The following is a 24,405-nucleotide window of genomic DNA, read 5'->3' as shown; positions in this document are numbered from 1 at the left end:
TAGGAGGGTTTCCACTTACTGTTCATTTTGGGATTCCCAGCTACCTTGGCTTCCTTATTTAAATTTTGTGTAGCCAACATAAAAACTTTATGCTTATTGAAGAGTTTAATAAAGGCAGCACTACTTTATTACTATTTCTAAAGGTAGATCTTTGGTTCAAGTTTCTAGAAAGCTTGTATCAAGATATTAGCACTGCAAACACCTTCAGAAAAAAAGAAACCCAGAAGGGCTTTTTTTTTTTACTGTTCATTTCTTTTTTTTAAACGTATTTATTTATTTATTTATTTTTAAAGGATACATAGATCACACAAAAAGTTACATTAAAAAATATAGGAGGGAGAAGCAGACTTAGCCCAGTGGATAGGGCATCCGCCTACTACATGGGAGGTCCGCGGTTCAAACCCCGGGCCTCCTTGACCCGTGTGGAGCTGGCCCATGCGCAGTGCTGATGTGAGCAAGGAGTACCGTGCCACGCAGGGGTGTCCCCCGCGTAGGGGGGCCCCACATGCAAGGAGTGTGTCCTGTAAGGAGAGCCGCCCAGTGTGATAAAAGCGCAGCCCACCCAGGAGTGGTGCAACACACACGGAGAGCTGACACAACAAGATGACACAACAAAAAGAAACACAGATTCCTGGTGCCGTTGATAAGGATAGAAGCGGTCACAAAAGAACACACAGTGAATGGACACAGAGCAGACAACCGGGGGGGAAGGGGAGAGAAATAAATAAAAATAAATCTTTTAAAAAAATACATAGGAGGTTCCCATATACTCCACTCCCCACACCTCCTACTTTTCCCACATCGACAACTTCTTTTATTAGTGTGGTACATTCATTGCACTTGATTAATAAATTTTGAAGCATTGCTACACAGCATGGATTATAGTTTACATTGTAGTTTACACTCTTTCCCAGTCCATTCAAATTACTAAATTAATCAGATGTTCAGGGAAGTGGACTTGGCCCAGTGGTTAGGGCGTCCGTCTACCACATGGGACGTCCCCAGTTCAAACCCCAGGTCTCCCTGACCGTGTGGAGCTGGCCCGTGTGCAGTGCTGATGCGCGCAAGGAGTGCCGTGCCACGCGGGATGCCCCCCCCCGCATAGGGGAGCCCCACACGCAAGGAGTGTGCCCTGTAAGGAGAGCTGCCCAGCATGAAAGAAAGTGCAGCCTGCCCGGGAATGGCGCCGCACACACGGAGAGCTGACACAACAAGATGACGCAACAAAAAGAAACAGATTCCCACGCTGCTGACAACAACAGAAGCAGACAAAGAAAAACACGCAGCAAATGGACACAGAACAGACAACTGGGACGGGGGTGGGGAGGAAGGGGAGAGAAATAAATAAAAAATAAATCTTGAAAAAAAATTAGTCAGATGTTTGAGATATTTCTTAGGATTTTGTGGCTTGGGGTGAAAATACTTTTATGAACCATCACAACAGTAAAAAACAATAAACTGGGAAATCATCAGCTTGGACCTCCAAACCCTCTGGGACCTCCTAGAAGCCTCTGATACTACTACCTGGTACGATAAATGTTCTTCAAACTATCCTAGAGGACTCCTTCCTCACTGCTTGCAGAGGACACAATTCTGCTTTGAAAGCATTCCCACCTTCTCCTTCCCCACTTGGCTCTCTTTTCTTAAAACCTTGTCCATATCTCACAAGGCACCCAGGACAATTCAGCAAAGAAACTAGCCCTGGCAGAAGTTCACTGTTCCTTCAGAAAGCAATCCAGGCCAGAGTGAATAAAAGCCTGGCCGGCCTGTAGGGACTCGGGGGTGTATCCTGAGAGCAAAAGGAAGCCATGGAAGGTTGCTAGCTGGAGAATGAAACCACGGAGTTTCTGTGTGTTCTGGCTGGAGTGTGGAGCTCAGACTGGAGAGGAAAGGGGGATATGGAGGACAGGTAAAGAGTTTGACAGGAGGACACTCCTTGCATTGTACTGGAAGAAAAGGATGGATGTGGAAGCAGGTAAGAGGCAAGTTTAGTGTGCTTCAAGGGAGGGCAGTTGGAGAGCTCCCATTTAATGGCTTGAACCAAGACACAGGTAAGAGTTGGAGGCAGTGGGTAGGATCTGAAAGAGAGTCTTAGACATTCTGGAAATAGCCACCAGGAAGCCACTGGCTTGGCCAGGTAGGAGTATTTCCACCAGCAGCCCTCAGCAATTTGGTTGAAGGCTTGAGGAAGGTTTGATTCATGCAGCTTAGGGAGTAAAAGAACAACAATTAAATATCCTAATTCAGAAGAAGTGCTCACTGGATGCCAAGAACATACTAGGCACTCTTGTGTACTTGATCTCATATCATCCTCACAACAACCTTTCCAGAGAAGGGCTATTATCATTTCACGACTGAAAACCCTGTGGCTCAGAGAGGTTAAGGAACTTGACCAAGGTCACCAAGTTAGAAAATTAAAAGTGTCCTGGGTTCTATGGGGAAGGTATCTGGCTTTAATGCCGTAGCTGCACAAGTTATCATTATTCTCCCTCCTTAAAGAGTAAGCCTCCGGCAGGATTTTCCAAAGTTCATGTTTTATTTTTCTTTCTTCGGGGAGAAATACAGATAAAGTGCTTACAAGCAAGCAGCTCAGTTAGGAAGCAGCCTTGGAATCACTGAAAGAAAGACTCTCCACGGAACAAATTAAGGGGAAAACTGAGTGCTTACAGTTCAACTCTACAACAAAAAAGCACATTAAGTTTCCAATTCTGTAAATTAATAGTTACATCATAATGATGACCCACACACCTTTTATTTGCAGCCACAAACCTATTTTAAATATTACTGTGAATTGTTGACTGTTTAATCGAGTCCTTCGTTAATCATGCGAACACTGGTTCCCTCCCTGGTTCCAGGTCCTGGGACAGGGAAAGGCGCCCCGAGGCTCTCAAAGGGTTTGGGCTCATCTTCTTTGGAAAGTTATTTTTAGGGACAAATAGCTGAATGCACAAAACAGCTCTTCTAAGACTGTGGGTGTACGTGAAGAAAGGGCCCGGATGGCAGCGCTCCAGCGAGTCCCCACCCTTCCTCTACAGCCGGTGGTGCCGCCGCGCCCAGAGCCGAGCCCGCAAGAAAGGCCACGCAAGGGAAACGCAGAAGTCGCCCGGAGAAAACACGGAGGCCCTGGCGTCGCGTGCCCTACGTCCAGGAAGCGGCCGACTACGGTGGCTGGTGGGGGCCGCCCTAGTCGAAGGACAGCGACTCTCGTACCCGACGCTGGGTGGAGCTAAGGGGGCGCCAGCCAGCGACCAGGAGCATGCCGAGCGGGAGCGGGAACAGAAGCAGAACTTCCAGGACTGCAAGAGGAGGGCGCCCCCCGCTGGCCAGAGTCGGATGAAGACAAAGAACAGTGCTATTCCTTCCCTCTTGTGGATCAGTTAAAACTAAATTCATGAAGGGCAGTTCGTGAATGCCGGCTTGGTGCACCTGGGAGGAGCTGTGGCCTTCAGCTGAGGGATGCCGACAGCCTGCAGGGAGGGAGCTGAGGAATAAGCGTCTGGACCTCCCTCTTCTCCCCTGATGTTGCTTCCAGTCCGCTGAACCCGACCAGACGCTGGGGGGCCAGGGAGCCCATTGGTGTGGTCCATGTTAAGTCAGCCCCTGGGAGCGCTGAGCAGGATGAAGAGGAGAGATTTGGTCAGGACAGGCTGTGATAGCCTCCAAATGCTCCCCTCTCCCCCATCTCCCCTTCTTAGCATTCCCACCCTCCCACTGTATCAGGATTGGTCAGTATGACCAATAGAATACGGTAGAAGAGATGGAATGTCGCTTAGGAAATTGGGTTATAAAAGGCACTGCAAGTGGCGGACTTGGCCCAGTGGTTAGGGCGTCCGCCTACCACATGGGAGGTCCACGGTTCAACCTGGGCCTCCCTGACCCGTGTGGAGCTGGCCCATGCGCAGTGCTGATGCACGCAAGGAGTGCCCTGCCACGCAGGGGTGTCTCCCGCATAGCGGAGCCCCATGTTCAAGGAGTGCGCCCCATAAGGAGAGACGCCCAGCGCGAAAGAAAGTGCAGCCTGCCCAGGAATGGTGCCGCACACACGGAGAGCTGACACAAGACGATGCAACCAAAAGAAACACGTTTTCCTGTGCCGCTGACAACAACAGAAGCGGACAAAAGATGACGCAGCAAATAGACAGAGAGAACAGACAACCGGGGAAGGGAAGGAAGGGGAGAGAAATAAATAAATCTTTGAAAAATAAATAAATAAATAAAAGGCACCACAGCTTCTGTTTTGGTCGCTGTGGCAGGCAGCCTTCTAAGATGGCCTCCATTGTCCCAGACTTATGTATTCATGGCCGGGTGTAAAACCCTCCCTCTGAGTGTGCGCTGGATGGAGTGACTTGATTCTAACAAATAGAACATGGCAAAAGTGATGGCTACCATTGACCATGAGGTGCAGCGATGCTCAGAGATGTATTCACCAAATGCAATGAATGTCTCATGATGATGGAGGAGAATGTTGCTATGGGGGGAGTAGTGGGGTGAGGGGGGTGGGGGGTATTTGGGGGCCTCATATTTTTTGAATAAATACAAAATGAATAAAGACAAAAAAAGTGATGGACTATCGCTTCCAAGATTAGGTTGTAAAAGACTGACTTTCATCTTTCTTGCACTACATCTTGTTCTCTTGCTTGCTCCCTCTGATGAAGGAAACTGCCCAATGGAGAGGCCCCCCATGGCAAGAAACTGAGGGAGGGTCTGGCCAACAGCCAACAAGAATTGAGGCCCAGAGTCCAACGGCCAGAGGGGAACTGAATCCTGCCAGCAACCACTTGAGTGAGCTTGGAAGTGGATCGGCTCATGGGTGAAGCTTAAGAATCCCAAGTCAAGGGAAGCGGACTTGGCCCAGTGGATAGGGCGTCCGCCTACCACGTGGGAGGTCCACAGTTCAAACCCCGGGTCTCGACCTGTGTGGAGCTGGCCCATGTGCAGTGCTGATGTGCACAAGGAGTGCCCTGCCACGCAGGGGTTTCCCCGCGTAGGGGAGCCCCACGCACAAGGAGTGCGCCCCGTAAGGAGAGCTGCCCAGTGCGAAAGAAAGTGCAGCCTGCCCAGGAATGGCGCTGCACACCCGGAGAGCTGACACAGCAAGATGACGCAACAAAAAGAAACACAGATTCCCAGTGCCACTGATAGGGATAGAAGCGGTTACAGAAGAACACAGCGAATGGACACAGAGAGCAGACAACTGGGGGGAGGGGAAGGAGAAGGGGTGAGGGAGTGAAATTAAAAAAGAATCCCAAGTCAAAATGACTGCAGCCCCAGCCATGACCTTAACTGAAGCCTTGTGAGGGATTCAGAGCCAGAGACTCCAGCTAAGCTGTGCCCAGATTCCTGGTCCACAGAAACTGTGAGATAACAAATGCTCTAAGTTTGGGAGTAATTTGTTACAAAATAGATAACGAATAGTTTTTTGTTCTCTTAGATCACTTGCTTTAGCGGAAATCAGCTGCTGTGTCAATCTCTATTATTCTCTTAGATCACTTGCTTTAGGGGAAGTCAGCTGCTGTGTCATTGGCAGCCCTACAATGAGGCCACATGTCAAGCAGCTGAAGCTGATGGCCAGCAGTCCTGTGAGTGAGCCTGGGCGCAGTTTCTTATCCACTCAGGTCTTCAGAGGACTGCAGCCCTGCAGACAGTTCCAGTCATGAGCAACCCTGAGCCAGAACCCAATGCTCACCGGCTCTGGAATTCCCCACCCTCAGAAACTGGGCATGCTAAATGTCTTAAGTTGCTAAGGTTTAAGGTAACTTGTGTTGTAACAATAGATAACTAATACATGGACAAAAAAGGAAACTTGCAGCAAAGAGGGAAAGGGAAAGGCCATACAGTGAAATCATCTTCAAGAAAAATATTTGGTTCATTTTCTTGGTAGGCCCTCAATTTATGTATGGATCATTTTTAAAGTTCCTTTCATAAGAAAAATATGTTTTCCAATGCTGCGAGGACCTGGTATTCCACTAAATAGAGAGTAATGAAAATAGCCGCCCTTTATTTGGTATCTATTACATGTCAAGCGGTGAATTTACATCACCTTTCACCAATAGGGAAATTGAAGTTCAGACAGGTTAGTAATTTATCCAAGGCACAAATTAGGAAAAGGGAGAGCCAGAATTCCAAACCAAGTTTATAGTCACTTAAATACAAAAGAAAATTTATTTATCTGTTGCAACCCAACTCCTAGGGGGCACAGGTCAGGAAGGCTGCACGACCAAAGGACACACTTGGCAGTGTCAGGAACAAGATTTGTTTATTGGGACTTACGGACAGGAGAGACTTTCTCTGGTGGCCATGGTCCAGAGAATGAAGATAGCGCTCAGCAAAGAGGCAGGGAAAATGAGACGCAATATATAGGGTCTCAGAACATAGACATTTCATAACAGAGTTTCTGCTAAGGTCACATGAAGTACATAATGGGGCCAGGTGAAGTTACTGTAGGAAAAAATGGTACAGCCTGGAGAAAATTACAGTCTACAATATTATCTGCACATTGTTTCTTTGTGAGGAGGTCTGTTAAATTTTAACTTGTGCCCTGGGGCATGCAGGCGGCTGGGTAGTGTGGACTGAATTTCCCCTGGTGAGGAGGTGGTTTGGGGGGAGACAAGCTCCAGGACCCACAGGACCCCCACCCACAACACTGAAGTTGGAAAAGTGAAAGCCTCTTCATGTTTCAAAGGAGGATTGCGTGTGAGCTAGGACTGTCCTTCCCTGTCTTGCGTACTGCCCACCCCCATGTGTTACTGGTGCTGAATACATTTGATGATGACCTGAATTCAACAAGCGTTTCATCAGGAGACCTGGGACGAAATCCTTGGTCCGGTTTGTGGGCGCGCCTAGAGTTGTGGGCGGAACTAGAAGATTCAGAAGAGAAAGTTCAGGAAGTTAAGATGAAACGGAGCGGTACCAAAGCATCCCCGCGGGGCTGCGCTCACCGAGCAGCGGCAGGCAGGTTCCTCCGAGCGCGGCGTGCGTGCGGGGCGGGGCGCCGGCTCGTCTCAGGACTAGGAAGTTGTCTCTGCCCTCACTAAATATGGCGGCTCCGGCGACGCTTGCCCATTTCCCGTAACCAATGGGGCCCCAAAGACCTGATGACTCACTGGCGCGATCGCCGCAACTGCCTTTTATGATGCAACCCCGGGGTCCAGAAAGCCGCGGGTAAACGTTGGGGTGGCAAGGCGGTAACGCTGTTGAAGAAGATGGCTTTGGAGGTGACCGGGGCGACTGCGGGGATGGTACTAGGTGAGTGAGACTCGGAGACCCTGGTGTTTCAGTGTGGCGCGGTGCTCCCTACCAGGGTCAGGAACCTCGTGTGTCGTGTCCCCTCCTGAATATCCACGCTTACGTCGGTGCCTGGCACGGAGTGGGTTCTCCTTCAGTATTGGATAAATGAAGGCGGGAAGAAGGCCTGGACGCTCGCTGGGCCCGGACTCGATGGACCTGGCCTGTGCTCCCCTCGAGCCGTGTGACCCGGGCGGGAATGGCGGCCGCCCTGGGCCCAACCCCACTGCGAAAATTTGGTGAATCAGCTAAATCTAGGACCTGGAGTCTGTTCCAGACTTAATACTTGTTAGGCCTTCTCTCATTTAATATCACAGCTTTTATTTCCTTTAAAGACAAGAGGGAACTGGTGTTTGAAATCTGCACTGGGATATCTGATATATCTGTGTCGTTTTATTTTACCTTCCCTGCTGCCTTTCAGGATGTTCATGCATCATTTTCCTCATTTTATTGATACAGCACTAAGCTCAGAAAGGTTAAGTAAATTGCCCGGGGTCAGCTTGCTGTTTTAAGTTACTATTTCCAAGGTTTTGCTTGCTAATTCCAAAGGTCTTGTTTTATTGTTGCATGTTGGAGTAGCTAGAAACAGAATCACAAAATAAATTTTTAAAGTTCATTTTGAAATTTTAAATTTCTAACTAAGCTTTTATGGGATTGAATAGAGTACGGGAAGCAGATTTGGCCCAACGGATCGGGCGGCCGCCTACCACATGGGAGGTCCAAGGTTCAAATCCCAGGCCTCCTAGACCTGTGTGGAACTGGCCCGCGGGCAGTGCTGATGCACGCAAGGAGCTCCCTGCCACACAGGTGGCCCCCCGCGTAGGGGAGTCCTATGTGCAAGGAGCGCAGACAACTGGGGCGGGGAAGGGGAGAGAAATAAATAAAAATCTTAAAAAAAAACTTTAAGAGAAAAGGACGTAGAGGTGTGGCCAGGCCCAGGGGCGGCCATGAGGGCAGGTGGGAGATGAGGAGGTTCCCCGGGGGATAGCACACTGGGGAAGACTCGCCGAGGCCAGGTGCCAGCGCCCTTGCTGGTGAGGGAACATGGACAGGAGTGGGAAGAAGTAAGAGAGTGGGAAATAATTGTAATATAATTTCCTTTGGGTTTTGCTAGATTTTACTGATGAGATAATTGTTCAGTTTACAAAAGTAAAGTTGCAGTATATGTCATTGAAGTTATTACCAAACAAGTAACTTATTTTTATTTTTTCCATTCCAGTTGTCTCTTTAAATGCCTAAGGACATGATCAAGAGTAACTAGGGTCAGTTAGAGTTTTCTATGTTTGGCCAGTTTTGGTATTATATGATGCTATTATTTTGAATTAATGTGACACACTTAGTACCAGTCCTTTAGTAAGCACTATAAAAGAATCTGAACAACACTGAATTATTATTATTACTATTATGGATATGTCTGAAAATGCTTTGGTCACATACCTTGGACCAAAGAGCTGCCACATTTTATTTTATGTATTTATTTCTCTCCCCCGGCCTGCCCCCCCACCCCCCAGTTTTCTGCTTTCTGTGTCCATTCGCTGTATGTTCTTCTGTGACCGCTTGCATTCTTGTCAGCGGCACCGGGAATCTGTGTTTCTTTTTGTTGTGTCAGCTCTCCTTGTGTGCGTCGCGGTTCCTGGGCAGGCTGCACTTTCTTTCGCGCTGGGCGGCTCTCCTTACGGGGCACACTCCTTGCGTCTGGGGCTCCCCTACGCGGGGACACCCCTGCGTGGCAGCGCACTCCTTGCTCACATCAGCACTGCGCATGGGCCAGCTCCACACGGGTCAAGGAGACCCGAGGTTTGAACCGTAGACCTCCCATGTATTAGGGGGACGCCCTATTCATTGGGCCAAGTCCGATTCTCACCACATTTTATTTGATGAGCATGGTGTTTTAAAATTTTAAAATTAGTTACCAAGATTTTTAAAAAATCAGGGTGTTAAAAACGTGTATGCTTTAGCTCTGCTGGATCCACTTTCTCACGAGATAAAATTCCTGGGCACTGAATTCATCCTCTAGTTTACCACATTCCTCTCCATACTCCCTATTGCTCCCCAACACTGATGCACTCAGTAGACTCAAGATTATGGCAGCACTGGTGCTGTAGTCTTTTCTTATAACTTCCTCCTTTCCTTCCCCCCTCCCTCCATCTCTTCCTAAAAAAATTTCCCAGTTCCTATGGGCCTTTCAGTTTGCACACTCTCACAAAGCACAGCATTTGAGGACCTTCCGATCTTGTTATATTGCTCTTTCTGCCCTCCGCTTTCTGCTTCTGTCACTGCATGACTGTTGCTGCTAACCTGCCTTCTTTTTTAGACAATAAGGTCTGAGCGAAGGCTTCAGCCTGGTGAGGTACCTGTCCTGGGAAGAGAGTGTGTGGGCTCCTTGCCCAGTAGCCTCACTAAATCTTCTTGTTTTAGTCGTTGTTGCAAATGAAATTGCTTGTAGTCAGTGGAACAGGCATAAAGCTGATTCATGGAACCTGGGGAGCTTCTATGCTTGCTCACAGCCCATCCCCCAAAATACTCTCTCTACTTTACAATTACATTTACATTCTTGAAATCGAGTAGGTAAAAGGTGCATTTCCTCTTAACGAGATTCTAAAGCTGTGGACTCTACAGTCTCCTCAAAAAAAATGACTTAAGATAATTGGGAAGAAACCAGTTGTTTGGTTCTGTAACTCAATAATTATGTGAATTTATTTTCACTTTTTAACTGCTTACAGTGTTAATGTTTAGACAGTCTATGGGAAATAATATTCACTCTAACTTTAAAAAATCACCTTATCTTTTCCTCTGATCATTTTGGGGCCAAGTTTTAAAATTGAGAAAGACAATCTTGGCATCCAATCATGAGATTCTTTGTGGAGTACTTCCATATCTAATACCAAAATTTGTTCTAAGTTTGAGTCATTTTCCCTAAAAAAAGGCCCCATACCAGCAAACATGACCTATCTTCATCATTCTTTTAAATAACAATTGGTTAGGATTTTAAAGGAATTAATGCATTTAGAAAATCTTCAGAAAATACTCTTGTAAGTAGTTGATTGAATGTTCTGGCCTCAAAAGGGTATAAGTAGAAACGAAACTCTTGGTTTTATTCACACTTCCTCTGTTCTTCAAATTTGATTTCTGGATTCCTTCCTTCTCCTCCCTCACCTGAGATTTGGGCAATTTGTCTGGCTTTTTTCCAGTTGCTCTTGGGTAACAAATAGTTGTTTCTTTTGGGATTAAGAATGATCTAGTCTATAAATCACTAGCTCTAGACCAGCTGTGATGGTTAAGTTCATCTGACAATTTGGCCAGTTTATGATGTCCAGTTGTTTGGTTAAGCAAGCACTGACCTGATCTTATTCTTATTTTTGAAACAGGAGAACTGTATGTCTCCGATCGAGAAGGAAATGATGCTACTGGTGATGGAACCAAGGAGAGACCTTTTAAATCAGGCCTAAAGGTAGCGCCTCTTCTCATTAGGAAAATCAGTTGGCATTTACTAATGACATGTCTTATGTCAAGAATTTTATTTCAAGTACTCGGTTTTAAAGAAAATTTTCAGAAAAGGGAAAGGAATCAATGCATACAAATATGTAGCTTTAAGAGTGTTACATGATCCAAGTATAAACGTATTTGTACATTTTTAAAAGATGCCTTCTTTTTTTCCTATTGGAGTCTTTGTGCTTTCTTCTTGGCTTTTCATTATGTTCTAGATTGTTAAGGTTGCCTCACAGTTAGGTGTTGTTTTGATTTTAAATACTGTACAATGTTAAAGAAATTGTTTTCTCTCCTACCCAAGGCTCTGATGACAGTAGGCAAAGAGCCGTTCCCTGCCATTTACGTAGATTCACAAAAAGAAAATGAGGTGGGTAAACCCAAATTTTACAGAATTATGTTTTCTGAATAAATTTTCCTTAGGCCACAGGGGTCTTGAAAAATAATTAAATATCTTGTTTATCTCTCCAGAGGTGGGAAGTTATTTCTAAATCACAGATGAAGAACATTAAAAAAATGTGGCATCGGGAACAGATGAAGAGTGAATCCCGGGACAAGAAAGAGGTGAGCAATGACTTTGCCACTGTGAACATTTTTAAAGTTAGAACACTGGAAACCGTTTTAACAAACTGCTTGATCATTCAAATTAGGCAGAAGACAATTTGCGAAGAGAAAAAAACCTGGAAGAAGCAAGGAAGATTACCATTAAAAATGATCCAGGTCTTCCAGAGCCAAAATGTGTAAGTGAAGCATGACCTATATTGTTTCAAATATTATGTACCTGGTTACATGAAACATTATTTCAGTTTTTGAGAGACAAGTCACATAGTTTGTTCTTACTTTCCTTTTAGAAACAATAGAGAGAATTACCTTTTTAGAGTTGTGAAGCTGGTTCTTTTGGAGTCATTTTATTAAGTGTTTAGTAATTGCATGTTGAACAAATTCTGTCCTCACTACAGGCCAGTATTCAGACTGTACTGTATGATGTTGGTCAAGTGATTTTACCTTTTAGGGATGTGACTAATTGAATTATTAATTGTTTTTATATGGAAATATCTGAAAAGCAGCAGCTGTGCTTTGTGGACCAGAGAACTTGTGATATTTTTTATATTCTAGTGGGTGTTTCTCATTGCCAGCTTTACAGTAAAAGAGAGAAGATTTGGATTTTTTTTTTTTAACTACTTCAATATGGTGAAAATTTTTGGTTCTAATCTACGATAGAGTGGCCGTCTCCAATTCTGTACCATCTGTGAATTTTTATATCCATTTACACTATTTGTGAAAAGATTGGTATGTGATATGTTAAATGATGTGATTGGTCAAATATTATTTATTTTAACTTGACAGGTGAAGATTAATGCATTAGAAGCCCACAGAGGCCAAAGAGTAAAGGTGTTTGGCTGGGTCCACAGGCTGCGTAGACAAGGTAAGTGGTAGACTTTTCTTTTCTCTCTTCTTAATTTTAAGTATTGCTGATCTTATATGAATAAGAGAACATAGCAGTATTTAAGTTAGTATTTTTTTATTGTTACATTGACTTTTTTAAGGATATATATCAATTTATATTCCAAATTTGTTATGACTACTGAAGTTTAAAACTTTCACAGTGATCAGGAGGTACCCAGTAAATATTTGATTAACTTGATTTTAAAAATTTAATGAAAATGGGATGTGTTACAGCCAAATCTGAAACTTGATGACGGTAGTGTTGACTTTTATAGTTAGTATATTTGTGTTCTCCTTCTTCCTTGTTCTGACATCATGTTTTCGCCTTTATTAAGTGGTTACATGTGTTTTTATTGTGATTATCAGGTTCTTTGTAAAAAGAAATGAGACATAAGTAAGGAAAAGATTGATTCAATTCAGCAGTATTTATGTACCTCCTGCTAAGTGCAAGTTGCCGAGGACTCAAGGGGGAATAAGACCAGATCCCTTTAACTCAAGTGCCTTCAAGCCCTGCTTTCCCACTTAATTCATGAGGTTCACGTAGGACTTGACAGCGAGGAAGATACAAATGCTTTATGAATACTGATTACTACGATTACTGGTGGGCACTTGGAAGGAAGGGGACTGAGTGGGAGGTTTGAATATCCTAAATTTAACCATGGAGCCCCCATTGTATAAGATAAAATCAGGAAAAAATGCTTTGTTAAGTGCCTTGAAAACAGTCTGGCCAAATTTCTCTTTCTCATTTTTAGGAAAGAATTTAATGTTTCTCGTGTTACGGGATGGTACGGGTTATCTGCAGTGTGTCTTGTCGGATGAACTGGTAATTTTTCTTCTCTTATCTATGGCCAAAATTAGATGCTTTCAGTAGTCTCCTTTATTGTTAGTTTTGGGAATTTTGCATACTTTCACCTTTTTATAACTGGAAATAGTCTGACATGTGAAAAATAGAATAGTATAAAGTGTCCCTGTGTGCCTGTCACCCAGCTCCAGCATTACCAAAATATGGCCAATCCTGGTTTACAGCTCCCTGCAACCCAAGACATCTTATTTCATCTGAATACACTTGCATGTGTGCATCCCCAGGAAGAAAATATTTTTAATATTGCCACACTATCATTATCACACCGCCTCAAATTAACAGTAACTCCTAAATAATACCTAATATCCTGTCACATTCTCCCACTTGACTCATAATGCCTTTTTTTAAAAATGTAAACTTTAGTTTTTAAAGCAGTTTTAGGTTTACCGAAATTCCTTAGAAAGTTTAGAGAATTGTCATTTACCCCATTGCCCCCCACTGCCCTCAGTTTCCCCCATTTCTGGCATCTTACATTACTGTGCTACATTTGTGGCAATTAATGAACCAATATTGATATATTATTGTTAAAGTCTGTAGTTTATTTTAGGGTTCTCTCTTCCTGTTGTTCAGTGTGCTCTGCCTATTCAGCCCTTCTCTTTTTTCCTTGAGCTTCTTGGAATCACTGATCTTTTTACTGTCTCTTTATTTTTACTATTCCAGAATGTCATATAGGTAGAATCATTGTATGTAGCCTGTTCAGACTGACCTCTTCCACTTAGCAAATTACCTTTAAATTTTCTCCATGTCTTTTGATGACCTGATAACTCACTTTTTTTTTAACTTTTTATTTTTAAATACTTTAAAACTTATTGGAACAGTTACAAAAATAATACTAAGCCCACACAGGTATCTCCACCATACCCTTACATCCCCAGATACCCAAATCTACCAATTTTAATATTTTGCCACATTTGCCATATCATTTTGTCTGTCTGTCTATTCATCTATCCATCTCTTTATCAATCCATTTTCTCAATACTTGAGTATAGATTGTATACATCCTGTTCCGAGAACACTTACTGCTATGTATATTTCCTAAGATCAAAGATATTCACTTGTGTAACCACCATTAAGTGCAGATTCCTCAGGCTCTATTCATTTTCCTTTATTCTTCTTTCTGCCCATCAGACCTAATGATTTCTATTGTCTTATCATCAAGTTCTCTGATTCTTCTGCCTGCTGCAATGTGCTGTTTTGAACCCCGTTAGGGAATTTTAAATTACTGTTGCTGTGGTCGTTGTTTCTGTTTGGTTGCTTTTCGTAACTTCCAGGTCTCTATTGATATTCTTTTGTGTTCATCTATTGTTTTCCTGTTTTCCTTTAGCTCTTTGAGCATATTTAGGATCATTTTTTAAAAGTCTTTCTAGTATGTTGCTTTAATGTTCTCGTTCCCTGGGCCATCACTTACTGTGTTTCTGTTTTGTTGTTTATGTTTTGTGACCTTTGTTTGAAACGTGGACATTTTGGTATTTTATCACTAGATTTTAGACTCTGAGGTACCTGTTCCTTAAGCTTGTATCCAGCAGCTAGTGTTAAGCCAGAGCTTTCCTTGAATGTCACAAGCTAGAAGCTAACAGAGCATGAGAGGGAAAAACCCACCTTTCCCAGTCTTTCCATAGTCACTGCAGGTGCTCTCCTTCAGGGCTTATCCCTACCGTGTGTTTAGTGAATAGCTCCAGGCAAAGCTTGGGGGCCTCCTTGGGCCTTTCTGCATGTTCCCCCAGTCTGGGGCATGCTTGCTTCTGGCCCTGGGAATCTCTCCTGCCCCAGGTTTGCTTGGTTCGAATGTCTCCTCTTCCCTAGGAAACAGTCCTACAGCGGGCCATGCCCCAGGCAGCACGGCTTGACTGCTTCTTCACAGCATTCTGCAGGAGAGCTCTGTAAACTGACTTCTGCATGCAGGGCAAATTTTGGGACAGTGCCTTTAACTCTTAATCTGATTCAAGAAACATGTTTCTGCCAATTTTGCTGATTGTTCAGAGCTTCTGTGGGGAAGGGAGCTCTGAAGCATCTCACTCTGCCATGGTCAGCAATGCCTTTGCAGCTGGTTGTTTGGAATGAGGACCCAAAAAAGATGCACAGGCTGCATTTAGCTGATAGTCTCTGAAATGTCCTTTGGTCTGAAGATGGCTCTCCCTTTTCACTCTCTCTTCTTCTCCCCCCCCCCCCCCCCCCCGCCATTTATTTGTTGGGAAAAACCTGGTTGTTTGCTCTGTGAATTTCTTATATTCTGGGTTTGGTTGATTGCATCCTTGCAGCATCGTAAACTTGTTCTTTTAGCCTCTGTGTTTCTTGTAAGCCAGAGGTTAGTCTGGTGAGATTCAAGTTCAAATTTTTTGGCTTTGTTTTTAGGCAAGACTACTTTGTAGGTGAGGCTGTGTACTTCTGACTGAATCACAGCAAGGAGTACAGACTGGTTGTGTTGTTTTTTTTTTTTTTCTCTTATGATTGGTGGATTAAGGTGGTGACAGCCTAGTTCCCTCAACTATGGTGTACCCTGTCGCTTTAACTCTAATAGGTTCAGCAAGTATTGTGACCATAGTCAAAAGAGGGCTGTTTATTATTTTAACAGTCTGAATTTAAAATAGAAAAATAGACTGGATACTTTTAAGCATTGTAGGCAAGTGTCATTTATGCATATGCATATGTGTAAATATTCATCTATATGTATATGAATAAAACTCTCCCACAAAAATACCTATTCTTATTAAAAATTGATGACTACCTCGCTGCTTACTTCCCTCATATTGGACCAGATAACTTACATATGAATAATCCCTTTAGCTCCCAATATGTTAGCATATTTTAATGTGACTGTGACCAGCTAAATTTGCGCTTTCGTCTTTTCTAGTGCCAGTGTTACAACGGGGTGGTGCTGTCCACTGAGAGTAGTGTCGCCGTGTATGGCATGCTCAGTCTCATGCCAGAGGGCAAGCAGGTGAGTAGGTTGAGTTCCTCACTAGTGATCAGGTGTGTGTTTATTTTCCCACAGTATCTTCATTTGTTTTTTTTTTTTTGTATTTGGCATATAAACAAAAAATGTGTTGCACTTGCTAAGTTAGGATGCCTTTTTCTTTGCAGTGAAATACGTACAGGATATATGATAAAAAGAATTCAGGGATTTCCAACTTACAGAATTTCTGAATAAACCTCATGAGCTATCATATATCCACTCTGCCTTTGTTGTGTGAACATTTTTGAGCTAGGTAAAGTTAAAAAAAAAAAACCAACTTTAATTGCTCCAAAATTTTTTCAGTAAAGAGCAATAATGTAAATTTGAAACTTTCTGAACTAGAGTTTGAAAGCCTCCTTTTTAAAGAGTTAAATATAACTCTGATTTTCAGAGAGTTGTTTCTTCTCGAGTCAGCAGAACTATAGCAGTTTCAGTTTCTGTTGGTAATTACAGTTCAAGGAAATGCTGTGGTTATTATCATTGCTGCTAGGAAAGAAAACAAACAAATGTAGCATATCAGCCACCAGAGGGAGCCCACGAGTCCTACTAATAGTAGGCTAGAGATCGTGATGGAGGTCTCTGAGTTGAAGTAAAACTGTATGTTAAGAATGAATATTTGATTGAAGTTGACTAATTTTCCCTGTAAGTAATACTACAAAATAGAATAGTCGTCATGATAGTTCTTGTTGTCCAGTGTTTGGCACCAACTTAATTACATATTCCATGATGCATGTCTTTTAAAGTTCAGTTGCTTTTATTGGAATTATTAGGGAGAATTTGGGTTCTTACTATATATGTATTCCAAGGAAAAACAACTTTAGCAAAACCTTTGTTTTTAAGGAATTTTTCAATATGGGTAGATAGGTTCTGTTCAGTTGCTAGCCAAATGCTGGAAACATACATTAAAATATTAACAGTAGTTAGTTATTCTGGGTTATGGAATTACAGGCTGTTTGCTAGTTTGCATTTTTCTGCATTTTTAAATGTGTGTATGTGCATTTATTCTGGAATGTTAAAATATAAAACTATTAATATGAAATTGAATTGTTGGGTCTTTTTTCAGAAGGCTAGGCTAGTAACTATGAGGTTCTTAGAAATATCAGCTTACCAAAAATTTTGACATAAATTTAAATCTTCAGTTCTGTTAATTTTGTCATTGTTGCCTTCTCCCTGTCTCTCTTCTTCCCCCTGCACCCAGGCTCCAGGGGGTCATGAGCTGAACTGTGACTTCTGGGAACTAATTGGGCTGGCCCCTGCTGGAGGTGCTGATAACCTGATCAACGAAGAGTCTGATGTTGACGTCCAGCTTAACAACAGACACATGATGATCCGAGGAGAAAACATGTCCAAAATCTTAAAAGCCCGGTCTGTGGTCACCAGATGCTTTCGAGACCACTTCTTTGATAGGGGATACTGTGAAGTAAGTGTGTGGCCTTCATCTCTTGCAAACAATACTTTTTTGCCACTGGTAGCCTCGAACGGAGGTGCTCACAGCAGGTGTTTGTGTCCTTCTCTCCATCTGAACAGGTCACTCCTCCAACATTAGTGCAAACACAGGTGGAAGGTGGTGCTACCCTCTTCAAGCTTGACTATTTCGGGGAAGAGGCGTTTTTGACTCAGTCCTCTCAGCTGTACCTGGAGACCTGTCTTCCGTCCCTAGGCGACGTGTTCTGTGTTGCCCAGTCCTACAGAGCAGAACAATCCAGGACACGCAGACACCTGGCTGAGTATGGAACTGTCTTTTTTCCCTCCTAGAAAATATCTCTATAAAAGGAATTTTTAGAGAGGCAAATGTTGCTTGTAGGTAAACATTTTGATATAGTAAGCTACATGAAGGGCAATTGAATAAACTAATGGATGAACATGTTAAGAAGTTTTGCCCCTTAAGCCATAGCTAAGGTCTGTACCTTCACTGTGTCTGATCCTTTATGTGTTAAGGAATAAACAAGAAGTCACTACACAAGGAGGACGGGGTTTAAAACTGAGTTGCGGAATTAGGACTTGGGTGGCAATATTGGAATTTTACCTTCTGGGACAATTTCCCATTAGTAGAATCCTTACCTGAAAGAAGCTTAGCTTAAAAGAAGAGCAGCTCTGAGGTAGTATCTTGTTCTTCAGATACACGCACGTTGAAGCAGAGTGCCCTTTCTTGTCCTTTGAGGATCTTCTGAACCGACTGGAAGACTTGGTTTGTGACGTGGTAGATAGAGTCTTGAAATCGCCCGCAGCAAGCATAGTCTATGACCTCAACCCGGTATGTGGAGAGCTGCATGGAAATAACTGTAATTCTTTCTTGAAAGACAATGACTCTTTCCCTCTCAGTTTTTGTATATTAAATAGCTTGTGAGCTAAAATAAGTTACTAATATGTGAAGACAAAAATCTGACACTCTGCCAATTATTTCATAGTATTTTAACTTAGGTTAGAGGATGTTCATACTTGTTTGCTATTTTGAGGAATGTCACTGTTTTCTAGTCTGAAATGAAAATTTACATTAATGGTGAATTTTTTAAAAATGGGGATTTAATGGTTTCTTTTTATACACTGTGATTTTCCTGTCTCCTGCAGAACTTCAAGCCCCCCAAACGGCCTTTCAAGAGGATGAACTATTCAGATGCCATTGTGTGGCTAAAAGAACACAATATAAAGAAGGAAGATGGGACTTTCTATGAATTTGGAGAAGTATGTATTCCTTCTTAATTGCTGTTTCAAAGGTGGCGTTATGTTTACATGGATTGCTACATCTGATAAGTAAATCGGTATGCAGGACGTATCTGCTTGTCTTCAAGTAAATGATCGTAGAACTTAGTTCTTAGGGTTGTTGGAGGACTCAGTAAGTTAAGAGATGTAGCACAAACCTTAGAACAGTGTCTTTTCTGTAGTGCTAAATAAATATTAGCAATTTTTTAGCCTTCCTTCAAATCTCGTCCATCGTCGTTTACCTCTTTGCTCCTCTTTCATGTTAATCCCTGGCCTCAATTTATAAGCTCTACCCGTAATTCTCTAGGGTGGTGAGGATGCCATCCTAAGGTTGTACACCCTTTGAAATTATACGCAAGTATGTATATATTTATTTTTTTGGAGAAAATATTGGAAGCTTTAAAAAGGTGATGTAAAATTCCTTCTTGGGGAAGGAGATTCAAATGAACAAATAACCTTAGGTTAAAATACAAGATCTTTAATGGGGAAGGTGGCTTGGTGCCCCAGATATTTAGTGTATCTGTTGCCTTGGGACCACCTCCCAATGTGTGTTTTGAGGGGGGGGGGAGGTGTTGATTAACACTCGTCTAAGCTTTTAATCATTACTTTTGTAATATTTGCAAATCTAACTGTTTTATAGGTGAAATGAGAGTAGCTGCTGCTAACTACAGTTTTGGTTTTTCTTTTTTTTTTTTTAAGAAGGAATTTATGGAGAGGACAAAGTATACTTGGCCTATATAAATTACTCTTATTGTTTCATGAGTTTATGATAACTATTAATAAAATTTTGAATTGAAAACTTGAGTGCTCTGACTGCTTAATACGTAGCAGAGTGGTGTGATTGAGTGACAGGAACACAGACTTGGAGTCTGAAGGACCCCTGGAGGCTTTAGGTCCCACCTCTGTCACCGTCTGTGTAACTGAAGGCCTGTGGCTCTGCCTCTCTGGTTCCTTCTCTGTACCTTGGAGTTAATGTCCACTTTGCAAACTTGTGAGAATTAAATGAGCTAAACTCCCTGAGGGCCGCATGGCTCGGGAAGGCCTCAGTGTATGTCAGCATTTAACACACACTCAAATCCACCTGTTCATATGAGGACACTAGGTTAGATAAATAGCCTTCAGACTTTTGGGGGTGAGCGGTAAGACCCCTTCTCCCCTCTTTAAATTTTATGCAGAACGCCAGTATGTAAAGCAGATAAAAGCTGAGCGACCAGACTCTCCCACTTTGTCTCCCATTTCCCCTCCACACCTCAGAGGGCTCAGGGCTCCAGGGACCAGAGTTTGCAAACCACTGTGTCAGGTGATTGCTAAGGTGCACTTCAGTTTTCACTTTAAACAAGTCAATGCATTGGTCCATTTCTCTCGGTCAGTTTTTACTGGGATGAAGGCTTTCAGTTTTAACTTGAATGTTTATATGGTTTACTGAAGGATGGTTTTGAGAGGGGAACTGGTTAACTTGATTCATCATCATCTAACATTTCTTGGCTAACTATTCCAGGTGTGGTGACACATAAACTTGTCTTGTGACTGTGTCTTACTACTGCTGAAGGCATAACTGATGTATGTTAACAGGGAAGAAGTGCAAATAACAAGGGAGTTTGAATATTAGCATTATTAATAACATGCTTTGTATGGAGAGTGGAGGTCAGTGCCTTATGGGACTAAATGGACTACTTTCCCTTCAGAGAGAGAGAGAACTGGCCACTGAAAAAAACTTGAGCAGGATCTAGACAGAGTGATAATATCTTGGTTTTTGTTTTTTCATTCCGCAAGCTGCATAGTACTTAAGATATATTATAGAAGGAGGCAGATCTTTTTACAGCTCATTTACTAGGTGCATTTTTGTAATGTTTGTGTTTGAAGGAAATGCTCCCTTAGGGATGCCTGTGGTTGTGGGTGGATGTGTGTTCTCTGCTATGTTGCTTTGCTGGGACAAAGAACTGGCTCTTAGGAAAGAACTGCTTATGTGCTGTTGCATTTGAGTTGTAAATGTTAATGAAGTCTTGTTTAACCTCAGGATATCCCAGAAGCTCCTGAGAGATTGATGACAGACACCATTAATGAACCAATCTTGCTGTGTCGATTTCCTGTAGAGATCAAGTCCTTCTATATGCAGCGATGTCCTGAGGATTCCCGCCTCACCGAATCCGTGCGTTTGTGATTCAAATAGTATTAGTAGTTCTGCTTTTTAAGGGTGTGGGGACTGTCATTTGGAAGAAGGTACAGCTCATGGCTAATATTTCATTATAAATTGAGATGAGTAATATTTAAAGTAGTGTTTTTCCTTCCCCCATAGGGGTTAACATGCTTTGTTAAATTAGCACATTTGAATGATTTTTGAATTCTGGATACTTACAGTGCTTCATTTAGTTAGGGGTGCTTAACTGTATTTTCATTTCAACTGTAGAGCAATGCTGTGTGTGGTAGTAATTGTGCAATTTAATTTTACTTTTATTTGAAGGTTGATGTATTGATGCCTAATGTTGGTGAGATTGTGGGAGGCTCAATGCGTATCTGGGACAGTGAAGAAATACTGGCAGGCTATAAAAGGGAAGAGATTGACCCCACGCCCTACTACTGGTATACGGATCAGGTAAAAACAACTTAAAATTTTTTCTTTCATTGTAACTATTCTGTATGAATGAAAAGTTTTAGAAGAGCTGAATTCGGGGTGGTACTTTGGTGTTTGAGTGAGCTAAATTCTGTGTCATGAATAATGCAGCATATGAACATTGCCAGTTTTGTCTTTGGCCAAGTTATATATGTTCAACTTCATTTGAAACCTCTTTTAACTGTTGACCTTGCTTATTGCTGCTGAGTTTTAAAAAATACGTTAGTTTTTAAGTCATTAGATCATATCAATACTTGATACTAGCTTTCATTTTCCCCTGATAAACAGAGTTTGAAATCTCTTCTTTGCCAGGTAGTACTTAATCCTTGGTTTAATTTTTATATGTCAAATTATTTCTTCACACTTGGTTTATAGATTACAGGTTGAATTCTTAATCATGATAAGCTGACCCCTTCCATAGTAGAAAATATAACTATTTTAAATGAACTTGTAAAGCAAAGCATTTATTCTGCTCCCTCTTTTTTTTTCCCCCCGCTTTAAACAGAGAAAGTATGGAACATGTCCTCATGGAGGCTATGGCTTGGGCTTGGAACGATTCTTAACTTGGATTCTCAATAGGTATCATATCCGAGATGTATGCTTATACCCTCGGTTTGTCCAGCGCTGCAAGCCATAACCAATTCCTCCCGAAGCATTAGGAAAGAACACGGCTCATGAAAGGAACAGACAGCCTCTTTAAAAAAAAAAAAAGGCCAAAATCATCTTCTTTGTTCCACTGGGGTATAATTCTGTTTTCTCTTTCTGTTTTCTATTCCTGCTACCATAAAAAGTAGTCCAAATTACTTTAACATCAAGTGGCATTGGTAGTCTCATTTTAAGAAAATAAAATCCATTACAAGGTTTGGGGAAAATATGTGGCATGTAACCCTGCAGTTATGGGTTCATTTCAGCACTTTGGTATCCAAACAAATAGGCCATGTGTTTAAGTAAACGGCATTTTAAAAATTATGCTCTAAGGCATTCCAGTAACTTAATCTCTCTGTTCATCTAAGTGTAACTGGAATTTAATTTTTATATCATTTTATTCTATCAATGAGTTAGACATCTTGGGGAAAAATGGACAATGTGGCATGAAAATTTGCTTGTTTTAGAATGGGATATAAATCGACAGTAGATATTGAGATCAGATGAATACAGTCTTTTGCATCTAATAACGCTTTTCTAAACCTGTATAACTGCTTATAATTTTGAGGCATACAAATTGATATGGAAGAATTTGTAAAAATCGAATTGTCTTAAAGAATTTAAAATAAGAGCATGATTCTCTTTTGTAGTTAAATGATTCACAATATCTCTTCTAGCATTGGTTTATGCAAAAGAGGCTGACTGATCTTCCTAAGTAATTAAGAATAAATGAGTTCTAAAAGAATTTGTAGCTGGAAGCTTAATAACAACTGTAAGTGGCTGTTTCAGTTGTCCCCACCATGTCTTCAGATCTAATCTGTGCTACCTTATTAACTCACAGCAGGTTTATTGAATGGCTGCATTTCAGATTTAGTTAATTTCTCCCCCAAAATGCATGTCATGTATTCTCAATAGGCTGTATTTCTAGCAATCAATAAATAGATACATGTAAAATCACTTTGCTGGCTTAATTTTTTTGAAGCTGAATGTGGTCCATCTCACATTACTTTATACGTTCTGCATTTTTAAATTTTTCATGATGTTTATATATATGATGTCAAGTATTGCTAATTTCAATAAATGTTATTGAAATTATATGGTAATAAAAAGGAATGATTTTTAAAATTAACTATGTGGGGAAAGCAGAGGTGGCTCAAGCAACTGGGCTCTCTGCTACCACATGGGAGGTCCTTGGTTCAGTTCCCAATGCCTCCTAAAGAAGACAGTGAACTGGCAGGAGGGCAGGCATGGCAAACTGATACAACAAGATGACACAACAAGAGATACAACAGGAAAAAACATACCGAGGGACAGAACAAAGCAGGGAGCAGAGGTGGCTTAAGAGATTAGTTGCAGGGAAGTGGACTTGGCCCAATGGATAGGGTGTCTGCCTACCACATGGGAGGTCCGCAGTTCAAACCCCGGGCCTCCTTGACCCGTGTGGAGCTCGTCCATGCGCAGTGCTGACGCGCGTAAGGAGTGCCCTGCCGTGCAGGGGTGTCCCCCACATAGGGGAGCCCCACGCACAAGGAGTGCACCCCGTGGGGAGAGCTGCCCAGCGTGAAAGAAAAGTGCAGCCTGCCCAGGAATGGTGCCGCACACACGGAGAACTGACACAAGATGATGCAACAAAAAGAAACAGATTCCTGGTGCTGCTGATAAGCATAGAAGTGGTCACAGAAGAACACAGCGAATGGACATAGAGAGCAGACATCTGAGGGGGGTGGTGAGAAAAATAAATAAAAAATAAATCTTTAAAAGAAAAAGAGATTAGTTGCCTCCATCCCACATTGGAGGACCTGGGTTTGGTTCCTGGTGCCTCCTATAAAGAAACAAAAAGGATGGACACAGCAAGTGCAAACTACAAGGGGGTGGGGAGAAATAAATCTTAAAAACCAGTAAGATATATTTTTAAAAAATTAAATATATGGGTCCTAGTTAAAACTTTTTTGGTCACCTTTCATGAGTTAGTTTTGAACACATTAGATTTTATCCAATTCTGCAATTAAGTGACACATGGAAATGGGGCATTTGTAATATATTTGGCCGTACTTCCTTCAGATCTTCCTCTCCAGTTTAACCAAACCAGCAGTCCCCAGAGCACCCTGTGCTGTTGAATAATGTGCTGCTCTCCGGCCTGTGATGCCTGTTCTTCTGTCCCATTTGCTGGGTCAGCCTGGGAACCACTTGTCCTTGGCACCAGCAGCCTCTCCTTAGGGAGAACTTTCTGACAGCACTTCCCCTACCTCGTGCTATTTGTGGAACCCAGAACAGACCTCTCTACATTTTATTTTTCTGATTTGTTTACATAGCTTTTTCTCTACTTATATACAAGCTTTTTGTGGGCAGGGATGGGCTGTATTTTATTTTTCCCATCCACAGTGCCTCACAGTTTGTAGCACATACCTCGTGTTGAAA

The 24,405-nt window shown here is 42.3% G+C and overlaps 1 protein-coding gene across 1 annotated transcript; it reads left to right on the top strand.

Moving 5' to 3' along the window:
* The first annotated feature begins 6,777 nt into the window (after positions 1-6,777).
* Positions 6,778-22,944, top strand: NARS1 (asparaginyl-tRNA synthetase 1). The gene is made up of 15 exons (XM_004452290.4): positions 6,778-7,245; positions 10,653-10,735; positions 11,075-11,140; positions 11,242-11,334; positions 11,421-11,510; positions 12,118-12,196; positions 12,969-13,039; positions 15,930-16,016; positions 17,230-17,451; positions 17,559-17,758; positions 18,150-18,285; positions 18,600-18,713; positions 20,749-20,880; positions 21,193-21,324; positions 21,848-22,944. The coding sequence occupies exons 1-15, from the start codon at positions 7,203-7,205 to the stop codon at positions 21,977-21,979; spliced, it is 1,680 nt and encodes a 559-aa protein (XP_004452347.2). The 5' UTR covers positions 6,778-7,202; the 3' UTR covers positions 21,980-22,944.
* Positions 22,945-24,405: the final 1,461 nt, after the last annotated feature.

Source organism: Dasypus novemcinctus, chromosome 16, assembly GCF_030445035.2.
Source record: "Dasypus novemcinctus isolate mDasNov1 chromosome 16, mDasNov1.1.hap2, whole genome shotgun sequence".
NCBI lineage: Eukaryota > Metazoa > Chordata > Mammalia > Cingulata > Dasypodidae > Dasypus > Dasypus novemcinctus.
This window is presented reverse-complemented; position numbering and strand designations above follow the sequence as displayed.